At 37.6% G+C, this 12,191-nt stretch overlaps 1 protein-coding gene across 1 annotated transcript in view; it reads left to right on the top strand.

Moving 5' to 3' along the window:
* The first annotated feature begins 9 nt into the window (after positions 1 to 9).
* The window catches only part of ssb (small RNA binding exonuclease protection factor La), a 20,543-nt gene continuing 8,361 nt past the window's right edge, over positions 10 to 12,191 (top strand). Inside the window, exons 1-9 of the mRNA XM_043693690.1 lie at positions 10 to 101; positions 1,774 to 1,848; positions 3,883 to 3,957; positions 5,474 to 5,548; positions 8,449 to 8,552; positions 8,626 to 8,797; positions 9,752 to 9,859; positions 9,960 to 10,060; positions 11,733 to 11,798. Coding sequence (XP_043549625.1) covers positions 90 to 101; positions 1,774 to 1,848; positions 3,883 to 3,957; positions 5,474 to 5,548; positions 8,449 to 8,552; positions 8,626 to 8,797; positions 9,752 to 9,859; positions 9,960 to 10,060; positions 11,733 to 11,798 — 788 coding nt within the window. The 5' untranslated portion in view covers positions 10 to 89. The remainder of the gene's footprint in view (positions 102 to 1,773; positions 1,849 to 3,882; positions 3,958 to 5,473; positions 5,549 to 8,448; positions 8,553 to 8,625; positions 8,798 to 9,751; positions 9,860 to 9,959; positions 10,061 to 11,732; positions 11,799 to 12,191) is intronic.

The following is a 12,191-nucleotide window of genomic DNA, read 5'->3' on the forward strand; positions in this document are numbered from 1 at the left end:
TGCCGCTATCGCAGTGCCTGTTGGGATGTATGAGAGACATTAAATAACAACGGTGCGGGGCGGGGACGGTGCAGCGTGTTCAGAGCCAAATGAGCGAAGAGGTGAGTGATTAAGAGTGGTTTTTATGTTGTAGGCCGCAACGCTTGTTGTTCTTGTCTGCGCGGTAAGGGTGAGCTGGAATTGGGGGGGAGATGCTACTCGGTTGTGAGCAGGTTTTTCGTTCACTGGGCCGCCCCGATAAAGTGAAACCAGTGCAGAGTTTGTGCGTTTGCGAGGTCGTGGTGCAGGCTTTCGTTCAGTCACTTCAATGGGGCTGAATGGCGTGGATAGCTCAGTCATCCTAAAGCAGAGACACGGCCTCAACAACCTGGGAACCTTGTGTTACTCCCGATGTGCCAGGGCAAAGCACACTCGGTTAGATGTGCAACGTTTGTAGTAACATGGTGGTTTGTTTCATTTTTCACAGATGTAGTAAATTCTTAAATGATGATAATAAAATACGCTGCTTTATTTACATGATTATTAACTCGTCAGCTTGAATTGGATGTGCGAAGGCACGTGCGTTTAATAGAGTCTGCGTTTAAATTCGACTGGGAAGGGACTTTGTTTTTCATTATCTTGTTCGTGAATCTTAAAACACAAACAATTATTAAAAATTTGATGGCTAGAATTATTTTAAGTGAGATCGACAAGAATTTCCAAATGGTACATATTGATCTGACAAGTGTAGAGTTACAGAAGTGTCAGCGTTCTGAGGCTTGAGTCAATTCAAAGTTTTCTTTATAACGTGCAGACAAGTATTTTAAGATTTGAAGTTACATTTCATGAGAATGACAGCCTTCACATCTTGAGCGTTCTATTTACCAATCTGGTAGCTTCATTATCAATGTTTATAACTAAACTTAAATTGAAATGTGACAATTTATTAAGTTGGTTTATGTGTTGTTTGAATTCCAGTTAGTGTTGAAGCATTTTTACTGCATAAACTGTATTTTGTTATATGGTAAACATTTAGGAATGATTTATTTAACATCAAGCTGTGGACCTTGGATGTGTAAGGTTATACCAAGAACAGTAAAGCCAAATTGAAGTAATTCATTGTAACATAGAAACAATTTTTAAAATCCTATTTAATTGTTTCTGTCAAGTAGCGCATTCTATGTAAACTGAGACTTGTTTTGCAAAAAGACAACGGCATAAAATGTTTTGGGTATCTCTGTGTGGCCATCATGAGCTGAAGCATAACTTCAACCCGGAGCTTCTGGCCCAAATGTAGGAAGTTGCTACTGCTTTGCAGTAAGCATGAATTATGCAGTTGTGAGGCTCAGGTTTGTTAACCTGGCTGAAATCAGACTGAGGGAATCCACTTTTGCTGCTGGATCAACATCTTGGGACCACCAACATAATTCATTGCAAGAACTGAAACATTTTAAGAATGTGGCTGTCCACTTGTTGAGCATATTTAAAAAAAAACAAGAGATGTATGCCTTGCTAGTGATGTATATATCTGAAGAATGACTTTTAAAACTAAAATTTATTTTGTCTCAGTGCAACAGCGAGGGAAATACTAAATTCTATTCTAAGTGCAGCACTGTAGATTTCACTTGCCTGTCACATCATTTGTCTTTGAAGTGCATTAGTTCTAATTAAATAAACATTTCTGTCAAGTGTTAATCATAATTTCATGATTTTAAGGAATAATCAGCTTGATTATGGATTAGTTTCATATATGAAATAAATGGTTAATATGCATTTATTTTTTTCATTGTGCAGGTTGCTAAAATGGCAGAGAATGGAGAAGCTCAAGAAACAATTCCTCTGGAGAAGAAGACGTGTGAACCGATGGATGTACGTAATCCATACGAACAGTGGGATTATATTTTGATGTGATAAAGAAATTGTGCATTTGCCAGCTCATGGCGCAGGCTTTCATTCACTTATATTGGGCTGAATGGCGTGAAAAGCTCAGTCATCCTAAAGCAAAGACACTGCCTCAATAACCTGGGAACCTTGTGTTACTCCCGATGTGCCAGGGCAAAGCAGACTCTTGGTTAGATGTACAACGTTTGTAGTAATGTGGTAGTTTGTTTCATTTTCACAGATGTGGTAAATTCTTAATTGATAATAAAGTACGCTGCTTTATTTACATAATTTTTAACTCGTCACCTTAAATTGGACGCGCGAAGGCAAGTGCGTTTAATACAGTCCACATTTAAATTCTGAGAAGGGACTTAACTTTGTTTTTCATTATCTTGTTCTTGAATCTGAAAACACAAATGATTATTAAAGATTTGATGGCTAGAATTATTTTAAGTGAGATCGACAAGAATTTCCAAATGGTACATGCTTATCTGACAAGTGTAGAGTTACAGAAGTGTCAGCATTCTGAGGCTTGAGTCAGTTCAAAGTTTTCTTATAACGTGCAGACAAATATTAAGATTTGAAGTTACATTTCATGAGGATGACAGCCTTCAGCATCTTGAAATTCTATTTACCAATCTTTTTTAGCTTCATTAGCAACATTTATAACTAAATTAAATTAAAATCTACAATCTCTGCCTATGTATTAAGTTGATTTATATGTTGCATTTGAATTCCAGTTAGTGCTGAACATTTTCACTGCATAAACTGTATTTTGTTACAGGGTAAATATATAGGAATGATTTATTTAACATCAAGCTGTGGACCTTTGATGTGTAAGGTTATACAAAAAACAGTAAAGCCAAATTAAACTAATTCAATGTAACATTACATTACATTACATTATATTACATTTTTGTTTACATTACATTTAGTGTGGAAACAGGCCCTTCGGCCCAACAAGTCCACACCGACCCGCTGAAGCAACCCACCCATACCCTTACATTTACCCCTTACCTAACACTACGGGCAATTTAGCATGGCCAATTCACCTGACCTGCACATCTTTGGACTGTGGGAGGAAACCGGAGCACTCGGAGGAAACCCATGCAGACACGGGGAGAACGTGCGAACTCCACACAGTCAGTCGCCTGAGGCGGGAACATAGAAATAATTTTTAAAGTCCTATTCAAGTAGCGCACTCTATGTAAATTGAGACCTGTTTTGCCTAACGAGGACCACATAAAATGTTTTGGGTATTTCTGTGGCCATCATGAGCCGAAGCATGACTTCAGCCTGGAGCTTCTGGCCCAAATGTAGGAACTTACTACTGCTTTGCAGTAAGCATGAGTTATGCAATTGTGAGGCTCAGATTTGTTAACCTGGCTGAAATCAGACTGAGCTGGAAATGTGTTGCTGGAAAAGCGCAGCAGGTCAGGCAGCATCCAGGGAACAGATGAATCGACGTTTCGGGCATAAGCCCTTGCCCGAAACGTCGATTCTCCTGTTCCCTGGATGCTGCCTGACCTGCTGCGCTTTTCCAGCAACACATTTCCAGCTCTGATCTCCAGCATTTGCAGACCTCACTTTCTCCTGAAATCAGACTGAGGGAATCCATTTTTGCTTCTGGATCAACATCTTGGGACCAACAACATAATTCATTGCAAGAACTGAAACAGTTTAAGAATGTGGCTGTCCACTTTGAGCTTTTTTTAATAAAGCACAAGAAATGTTGGCCTTGCTATTGATGTATCTATCTCAAATATGACTTTTAAAACTAAAATTTATTTTGTTTGTCAGTGCAAAATCTGGGGAAATATTACATTATATTCTAAAGTGCAGCACTGTAGATTTCACTAGCCTGTCACATCATTTGTCTTTGAATTACATTAGTTTTAATTAAACATTTCTGCCAACTGTTAATCATAATTTCATGATTTTAAGGAATAATCAGCTTGATTATGGATTAGTTTCATATATGAAATAAATGGTTAATATGCATTTATTTTTTTCATTGTGCAGGTTGCTAAAATGGCAGAGAATGGAGAAGCTCAAGAAACAATTCCCCTGGAGAAGAAAATATGTGAACAGATGGGAGTACGTAATCCATATGAACAGTGGGATGATATTTTATTGTGATAAAGAAATTGTGCACTTGCCAGCTCATGGCGCAGGCTTTCATTCACTTAAATTGGGCTGAATGGTGTGAAAAGCCTCAGTCATCCTAAAGCAAAGACACTGCCTCAATAACCTGGGAACCTTGTGTTACTTCTGATGTGCCAGGTCAAAGCAGACTCTTGGTTAGATGTACGTTTGTAGTAATGTGGTGGTTTGTTTCATTTTCACAGATGCAGTAAATTCTTAATGGATAATAAAATATGCTGCTTCATTTACATAATTTATATCTTGCCATCTTCAATTGGAAGCGCGAAAGCAAGTGCGTTTAATAATTTGAATATAAATTCTCTGATTGGGAAGGGACTTGTTTGTCACTATCATGTTCTTCAATCCTAAAACGCAAACTATTAAAAATTCTATGGCTAGAATTATTTGAAGAGCTACCATACATATTTATCTGACAAATGTAGAGTTATAGAAGCTGCTGTCAGCATTCTGAGGCTTGAGTCAATTCAAAGTTCTCTTCATAACATACAGACAAATAATTCAAGATTTGAAGTTACATTTTACAAGAATAAACTGAGCTTTCACTGTCTTTAAAGTTCTATTTATCAATCTTGTAACTTCATTGGCAACATTTAAACTAAATTAAATTGAAAATCTCCAATCTCTGCCTGTTTTAAAAATTGGTTTATATGTTTATTATGAATTCCAGTTAGTGCTGAAGCATTTGCATTGCATAAACTATTTTGTTACATGGTAAATATGTGGGTATTACTACTTGAACACCAAATGTGAACCTTAGATGTTTAAGGTTATGATGTAAGTTATATAAAGAACAGTAAGAATTGAATAAATCATATTCAATTGTTTCTGTCAAATAGTGACTTCAATGTAAAATGAGACCTGTTTTGCACAACGAGGACAGCATAAAATGTTTTGGATATCTCTGGCCATCATGAGCTGAAGCATGACTTGAGCCCAGAGCTTCTGGCCAAGATGTAGGATACCACCACTGCTTTCCTGAAAGCATGATTAAGGCATTTGTGAGGCTCAGAATGGTTAATCTGTCTGAACCTGACTGTGGTAATTCACTTTTGCTGCTGGGTCAACTTCTTGGGACTTAGAACATAATTCTGGGGTGTACGTTCATTGCAAGAACTGAAACATTTTAAGAATGTGGCTGTCCACTTGTTGAGCACATTTTTAAAAATGTTGGCCTTGCAAATAATGTATATATTTCATCTATCAGTGACTACATTTTATAAATATTAAATATTTCTGGGGAAATATTAAATTCTATTCCAAGTACAGCTCTCTAGATTTCGCTTGCCTGCCACATCATTTCTCTTTTAAGTGCATTAGTTACAATTAACTAAACATTTCTGCCAAGTGTTAACCATAATTTTAGGCCTTTAAGGAATAATCAACTTGATTGTGGACTGATTTTATTTATGAAATAAATGGTAGTTAATATGCATTTTTCTTTGTGTAGATTGCTAAAATGGCAGCAAATGAAGTAGCTCAAGAAATAACTCCCCTAGAGAAGAAGATATGTGAACAGATTGAAGTACGTAATCCATATGAACAGTGGGATGATATTTTTATTTGAAAAAGACACTGAAAACTGCCCTCGTTGACTGTCTATCTAAATTAATAGCAGTTCTTTGAGGTTAAAATATTCCAATGCTTACGGTTATTGTTATTACATGGCGGAATGAATCGACCAAATCAGTAACTAAAGTAGGTTTCATGAGTAATGCTTCTGCTCATTTTCCTCTATTTTCACGTACTCCTCAACCCCCACCCCCCAAAAAAAAACTGCTGTGTGGTCTGAGCTGTAGATCTAGCATTACTTTGAAAGGTTGCAGACTTGTATTTGCGGATACATTCTATTTTGTTCAAAAAGCGCACAATCTGTAGGCAGTCAGTTAATTTGACATTTTAAATTCCTACTTTGGAAGTCTTAGTCTGACTCTAGGTTGGGACAAGATAGACTCTAACCTGACTCCTTTAATGCATTGTCTGAGCTGAGATGTCACTTTTTTATATACCGATTAAAATCTTGCGGCACTAAATTCTGGGATTTACATATTAATCAATTGAAATCTACATCATTCTAAGTGATTACAGACTTAACAGCCACCTAGGTTTGTTTAATACATCATGTCTGTTGTGTGACACTTTGTTTTTTTTTCTTAGATTCTGTGCCCTGTGTATCCTGTCCCAGCTACCTGATGGATTAGTGCTCTGAAAGCTTTTATTTTCAAATAAACGTGTTGGACTATAACCTGGTGTTGACTTCTGACTTTGGCCACCCCAGTTCAACACCGGCACCTCCACATTGTGTTGAAAGGGGCAAAGTGAACAACTGTGTTCCTATCAATATTACTGTTTCTAGCAAACAAGTGACAATATCTCATTGAAATTGGCTGTGGAATACCTTGTATCTCCTGTAATGTAGCTTTTTTTATTATTTTATTGCAACAAGGCTGGATTTATTTATCTCACTTGTTTGTAAAAGTGTGCTTTTGTTGAAAGTATTGTCTTCATAAATGGTAGTGTAGAAAAACACTTGCAGTTTGCTTAGGAATATTTGGAGTATAAACCATTTTGAGCTTATCCTAGAATTTCGCAGCTTGTCAGAGTCCTACAGCATGGAGACAGGCCCTTTGCCCCAAACTGGTCCATGCCAACCAAAATGTCCATCCATGCTAGTCCCATTTCCCTGCACTTGGCCCATATCCTTCTAAATATTCCTATCTATGTATTTGTACAAATATGTTTTAAATGTTGTTAATGTACCTGCCTCAACCACTTCCGGCAATTTAATCCATATCTTAACACCCTCTGTGTTTGAAAGAAAATTCCTCCTTAGGTTCCCTTTTATTCCTTCCCTTCTAACCTTAAACTGAAGCGCTATAGTCTTCGATTCCCCAACCCTGGGGAAAAAGTGAGTGCTTTAACCCTGACCACTCCTCTCATGATCTTATACACTTCCATAAGATTCCCCCCTCAGTCTATTCCGCTCTATAGAAAAAAGTCTGAGTTTGTCCAACCTCTCCCTCTAACTCAGACCATTGAGTCCTGGCCACATCCTTGTACATTTCTTCTGCACTCCTTCCGGTTTAATAACATCCTTTCTATAGCAAGGTGATGAAAACTGAACACAATACTCCAAGTGCGGCCTCACCAATGTCCTGGACTTGTAACTGTGTTCTCTGGCATTGAGTCCTCTGTCAATCAAAAGGCTTTTCTCTCTCTCTTCTGTCCCAAACGCTAATCTATAAAGTCTCCTTTTAATCTCATCTTCTGCAGGATGATCCTGTATTCTACCATCTATTGAGGTAACTTAGGTCCTTCATCCCTAATCGCGTAAGCTTTATCTCTGCACCCTGTCTGAAGTTTTTGCACGTGAAAGTGAGTACTGCAGATGCTGGAGATCAGAGTCAAGATTAGAGTGGTGCTGGAAAAGCACAGCAGGTCAGGCAGCATCTAAGCAGCAGGAAAATCGATGTTTCAGACAAACACCTTTCATCGGGAGTTTTTACATCCTTTAATGATACTGAACTGTGATTTGTAGAAGTTAACTCTTGGCTTTTGCGTGGGTTTGTCTTTATGAAGACCAAGATCCCGTGTGCCATATTGCTTTCTCATATGGCTGTCACCTCAACATTTCGAGTATGTAGCGGGGAGGTTTTATGGCACGGGGTAAATCCCTACTTCTGGGCCAGAACGTCTGGGTTAAAGTCCTGCCAGTGGTGTTGTTGTCATAACCTGTTTGAACAGGTTGGTTAAAAGTTTTTTTGAAAGTACCAAAGGATTAGAATTGATAGTGCATGTAGGGCTTCTGTAGTGTCCCTGTTCTGGGCTAGAAAGTCTGGGATATGTCTGAACAGGTTTTAAAAGTATCTATCCCCAGATCTGTTACTACACCCTGTTCAACTGTATCCTTTGTGTTGCCTTGTTCTTATGCCCAGAAGTAACACTTCCATGCATTACTGCATTAAATTTAGTTTGCTATCTGTTTGCCCACTTCCATCGTCTGGTTCATTTCTCTTAAAAGTTGATCAGTATCTTCCACACAGTTCACATGCTTTCAAGTTTTGTCAGCTCTTGAAGTTGTGCCCAGTAAATCAAACTCTACTTCACTAATGTAGATTAAGAAAATCACTTGTTCCACTAGTATATAATTTAGGTGCGATTCCTTCCTCCAATCTGAGAAATTATTTCCAGTCTTTCAATCAACTTCACATTCATGCTGCTGCTGTCCCTTTTTTCTCAGTAAATGCATTCCTTCCTGGATCATCGTTAATTGTTGATCATGATGATCCGTGTTCCTTTTAGAAACTCTACAGTTAATGTCACAATCTCGTTTTTCTTTGCCTGACCTGCCTAAATAACAGAATAAATTTAGAATTCCTTCCTGATAGCTTCTCCACTGAAAGTTATTTTGCTGTCTTTATACAGTATTATTTTGGTGATCACAACTTGCCGCGAGATAAATTTCTCAAAGAACAGATAAAGTTGGATGATGGTTGGATACCCCTGGAAACCTTGATCAAATTTAACAGGTAAGAACAATTGTAGTTCTTGCTTAAGACAAATGGTGATATAAGTAGTCTCTGACCATTGAGTGTTTTGCAGGTTAAGCCGTTTAACGACAGATTTCACTGTGATAGTAGAAGGTCTCAAGAAATCAAAAAGTGGACTTATGGAAATAAGTGAAGACAAAACTAAAATTCGTCGTTCTCCAAGCAAGCCTGTGCCTGAGTTTGAAGAATATAAAAACTCTGTGAAAGCAAGATCTGTATATGTTGTAAGTATTTGTGGTTTAGAAACATTGCATTTTATCTGTTCACACGGAAAACGTTTTCAATTTTCAGTTAAGATTGCTACTTGGTTGATCGTTCTGGTAGAAACAAGTTTGGTGAGAAAATTTCCTGATATTGAAAAAGTTGCTAAAATGTTGAATTGCAGTGAATCAAATGAAATTTACAAACTATTTAGTTTGTTCGTGGTTTACGGTCACATGTTCAATTTCTTAATTTTAATTAGCTGTTTAGTAGAGTATGAGGTTGCTTCATCCTTTGTTTGTAATGCTGGACTAGAACTTTCGTAGTTCTCTTGCCTTTTTTGAAAAATGCATTGAACATGACTAGTCTAGAGTGGGACTGTTTCTCCTTTGGAATATGTTACTGATTTGACCTCTTGTGATCAAACACAGTGATAGAAAGTAGGAGTATACTTCATAGTTTATAAGATATCAACTTATACAATAGAATTTAATAAAATATATAGTATGTTGTGTATTAAATGAAGGTTGAGCATTTGTTTAACTTTAGATTAGATTACATTAGTGTGGAAACGGGCCCTTCGGCCCACCAAGTCCACACCGACCCGCAACCCACCCATACCCCTACGTTTACCCCTTACCTAACACTACGGGCAATTTAGCATGGTCCTGTGGGAGGAAACCGGAGCACCCGGAGGAAACCCACGCAGACACTGGGAGAATGTGCAAACTCCACACAGTCGCCTGAGGCGGGTCTCCGGTGCTGTGAGGCAGCAGTGCTAGCCACCGTCCCACCCACTTATTTGTGATATCCTTCATATTGACATTTCACTAAAGGATTTCATATCATTACATCCAATTCTGTGTTTTCTAAGCTGGGAGAAACTCCTGCTTGAATAGGAAATACTTAATTTACATTTAAATTTTAATATTTTCCACTCCTTTACTGTTTTCATGTCATGTCTTCCCAATGAACAGAAAGGCTTTCCCACAAGTGCTACACTTGATGAGATTAAGGGTTGGTTTGATGAAACTGGGCCCGTGGAGAATATACAGATGAGAAGAACACTGCAAAGGCAGTTCAAGGTCAGTATTTTTCTCCTTTCCTTTTCCCACACCCCTGACCCCCAAAATTTCCATAGTTTGTATTTAAACACTGAATTGTTCTGTTCCTTTTTGTTCACAGGGATCAGTGTTTGTTATCTTTGATAGTGTAGATTCGGCCACAAAATTTGTAGAAACCCCAGGGCAGAAATACAAGGACAATGATATGATTGTGCTTTTCAAGTAAGTATGTATGTTTTTGACATACCTTGGTTGAGTTTATCTAGATATACTCTTGCTGCTCACTGAAGGAAAGTTAACTTAATTGAGTGCCTGATTGGAAAACAAAGTCAGCTAGAAAACCAAAAGTGACCTTTGCTGTTGGCTTCTCTGAAATGACAAAGCACTTGGAAATCTACTTGATTTTGGAGGTAATAACCTTTTGTTGTAATATTCCTTTAGGAAGGTAAACTGATTACCTTGCCCCACTTTTGGCCCAATAAAGTTTGAATTTTAAAAGGGATGTGTTATTGCCAATTATATTCATTTATGTATAGCTTTAACAATCTAATTAGCGGGATTCTTTAAGAAGCAAGTTAAGTTTTTGGAAACAAAATTTATTCCAAGTTCACTAAAACATTTAAACTATTCAAAAATATATAGCTACATGTCCTGATAAATAATACACCCACCAAGTCCAAATCTAGGAGAAATAGCGTAAACGCTCTGCAATGTTATCTTGGAAGTACTTTAGCTAAATAGCAGTTAAGTTCAAGGGAAAGAAAATACTATTTGTTCAGATATTAGTGCAACAACCTCTGCTCTGCAGCTGGCTAAATTATCCATCTGGGGACGGTAGTGATAGTGAAATCTTTTCAAGAACCTGGGCTGCACCAATAATGACTTCTCCCTTCAGGAATCTTTCACCTGTGGTGATGAGCTCTCCAATGGGCTTTTAACTCTGGTCATTGATTGGGGGGGATTCCAGAGCAAAGAGAAGATGGGCAAAAGCTATTTTGTCGGTGATTGATTTGTCTGTGTTCGAGTCCAATAACTATTAAACCCATAAACTGGGTCACGTGTACTTTGTAAATGCAATGTTTTCTTGCTGCAGTCAGTCTCCTTCTAAAGTTTTCTTTCCAAAAGTCTATGATATATTTACATGTCCAGTAAATAATATTCTGAACTAATATTTTCTCTATTAATTATAGAGATGTTAATATACAAATCCAAGTACTAATTTAGGACAAAGAAATAATATTGCTTAAAAATAACTTTATTTTTCAGAATACTTCAGTCAGAATCAGGCAATTGGGTGAAAAATTTGGTTTGTTTTTGTGATTGCCCTCTTAAATGAGTAGTTGATGCAAATTTAGGAATTGATCTGTAGATTTTGAATTTTCTACCAAATTTGAGAACATTTACCAACACACAATTCAGGATATTTTTCACTTATTTTTAGTTAATCGTGATCAAAGATAAAATCATAAGAATTATTACAGGTGTTCATATTTGGTCTTCACATACTTGGTAATTTATTTCCCAGCCATGATTCATTCTAGATGAGTCTTGATTCCTTGGCCTTTGTTTTGAATTCTGGGGGTTCCATGTTTTTACTTTTTTATACTGGCTGCATCATAACGGAACATGTTCAAGTCTTTCTCTTGGCAACAAAGTATATTCGAGCATTATGCAATCTGCATAAGATTCAAAGTTAACAAGTGCTTAATTTGGTGACAAATTTACAAAGTTATTGCATTTTTGGTGTCTCTTCACTTAACAGCATTTATTTGTCCAATTTCTGTAGTATCATATACGCATTTGTCTTAAACTTCCACATTATGATTATTTTGATCTGAGTGATCTGAATGGATTGACGCACCTAAAATTCAGTTCTCACGTTTCCTTCTTAAAGGGAATCTTACTTTGCAAAGAAAGCTGAAGAAAGGAAGCTACATAAGACAGCAAAAAACAAAAAAACGTAAGTGATTACGAATTTGTGACAGTTTTATGAAAACTGTACACTGTTTGCATTGGCAATAGACAATAGGTGCAGGGGTAGGCCATTCTGCCCTTCGAGTCTGCACCACCATTCAACATGATCATGGCTGATCATCCTTAATCAGTATCCTGTTCCTGCCTTATCTCCATAACCCTTGAGAGCTCTATCCAACTCTTTCTTAAATGAATCCAGAGACTGGGCCTCCACTGCCCTCTGGGGCAGAGCATTCCACACAGCCACCACTCTCTGGGTGAACAAGTTTCTCCTCATCTCTGTCCTAAATGCTCTACCCCGTATTTTTAAGCTGTGTCCTCAGGTTCGGTACTCACCCATCAGCGGAAACATGTTTCCTGCCTCCAGAATGTCCAATCC

The sequence above is a fragment of the Chiloscyllium plagiosum genome, chromosome 7, assembly GCF_004010195.1.
Source record: "Chiloscyllium plagiosum isolate BGI_BamShark_2017 chromosome 7, ASM401019v2, whole genome shotgun sequence".
Classification (NCBI taxonomy): domain Eukaryota; kingdom Metazoa; phylum Chordata; class Chondrichthyes; order Orectolobiformes; family Hemiscylliidae; genus Chiloscyllium; species Chiloscyllium plagiosum.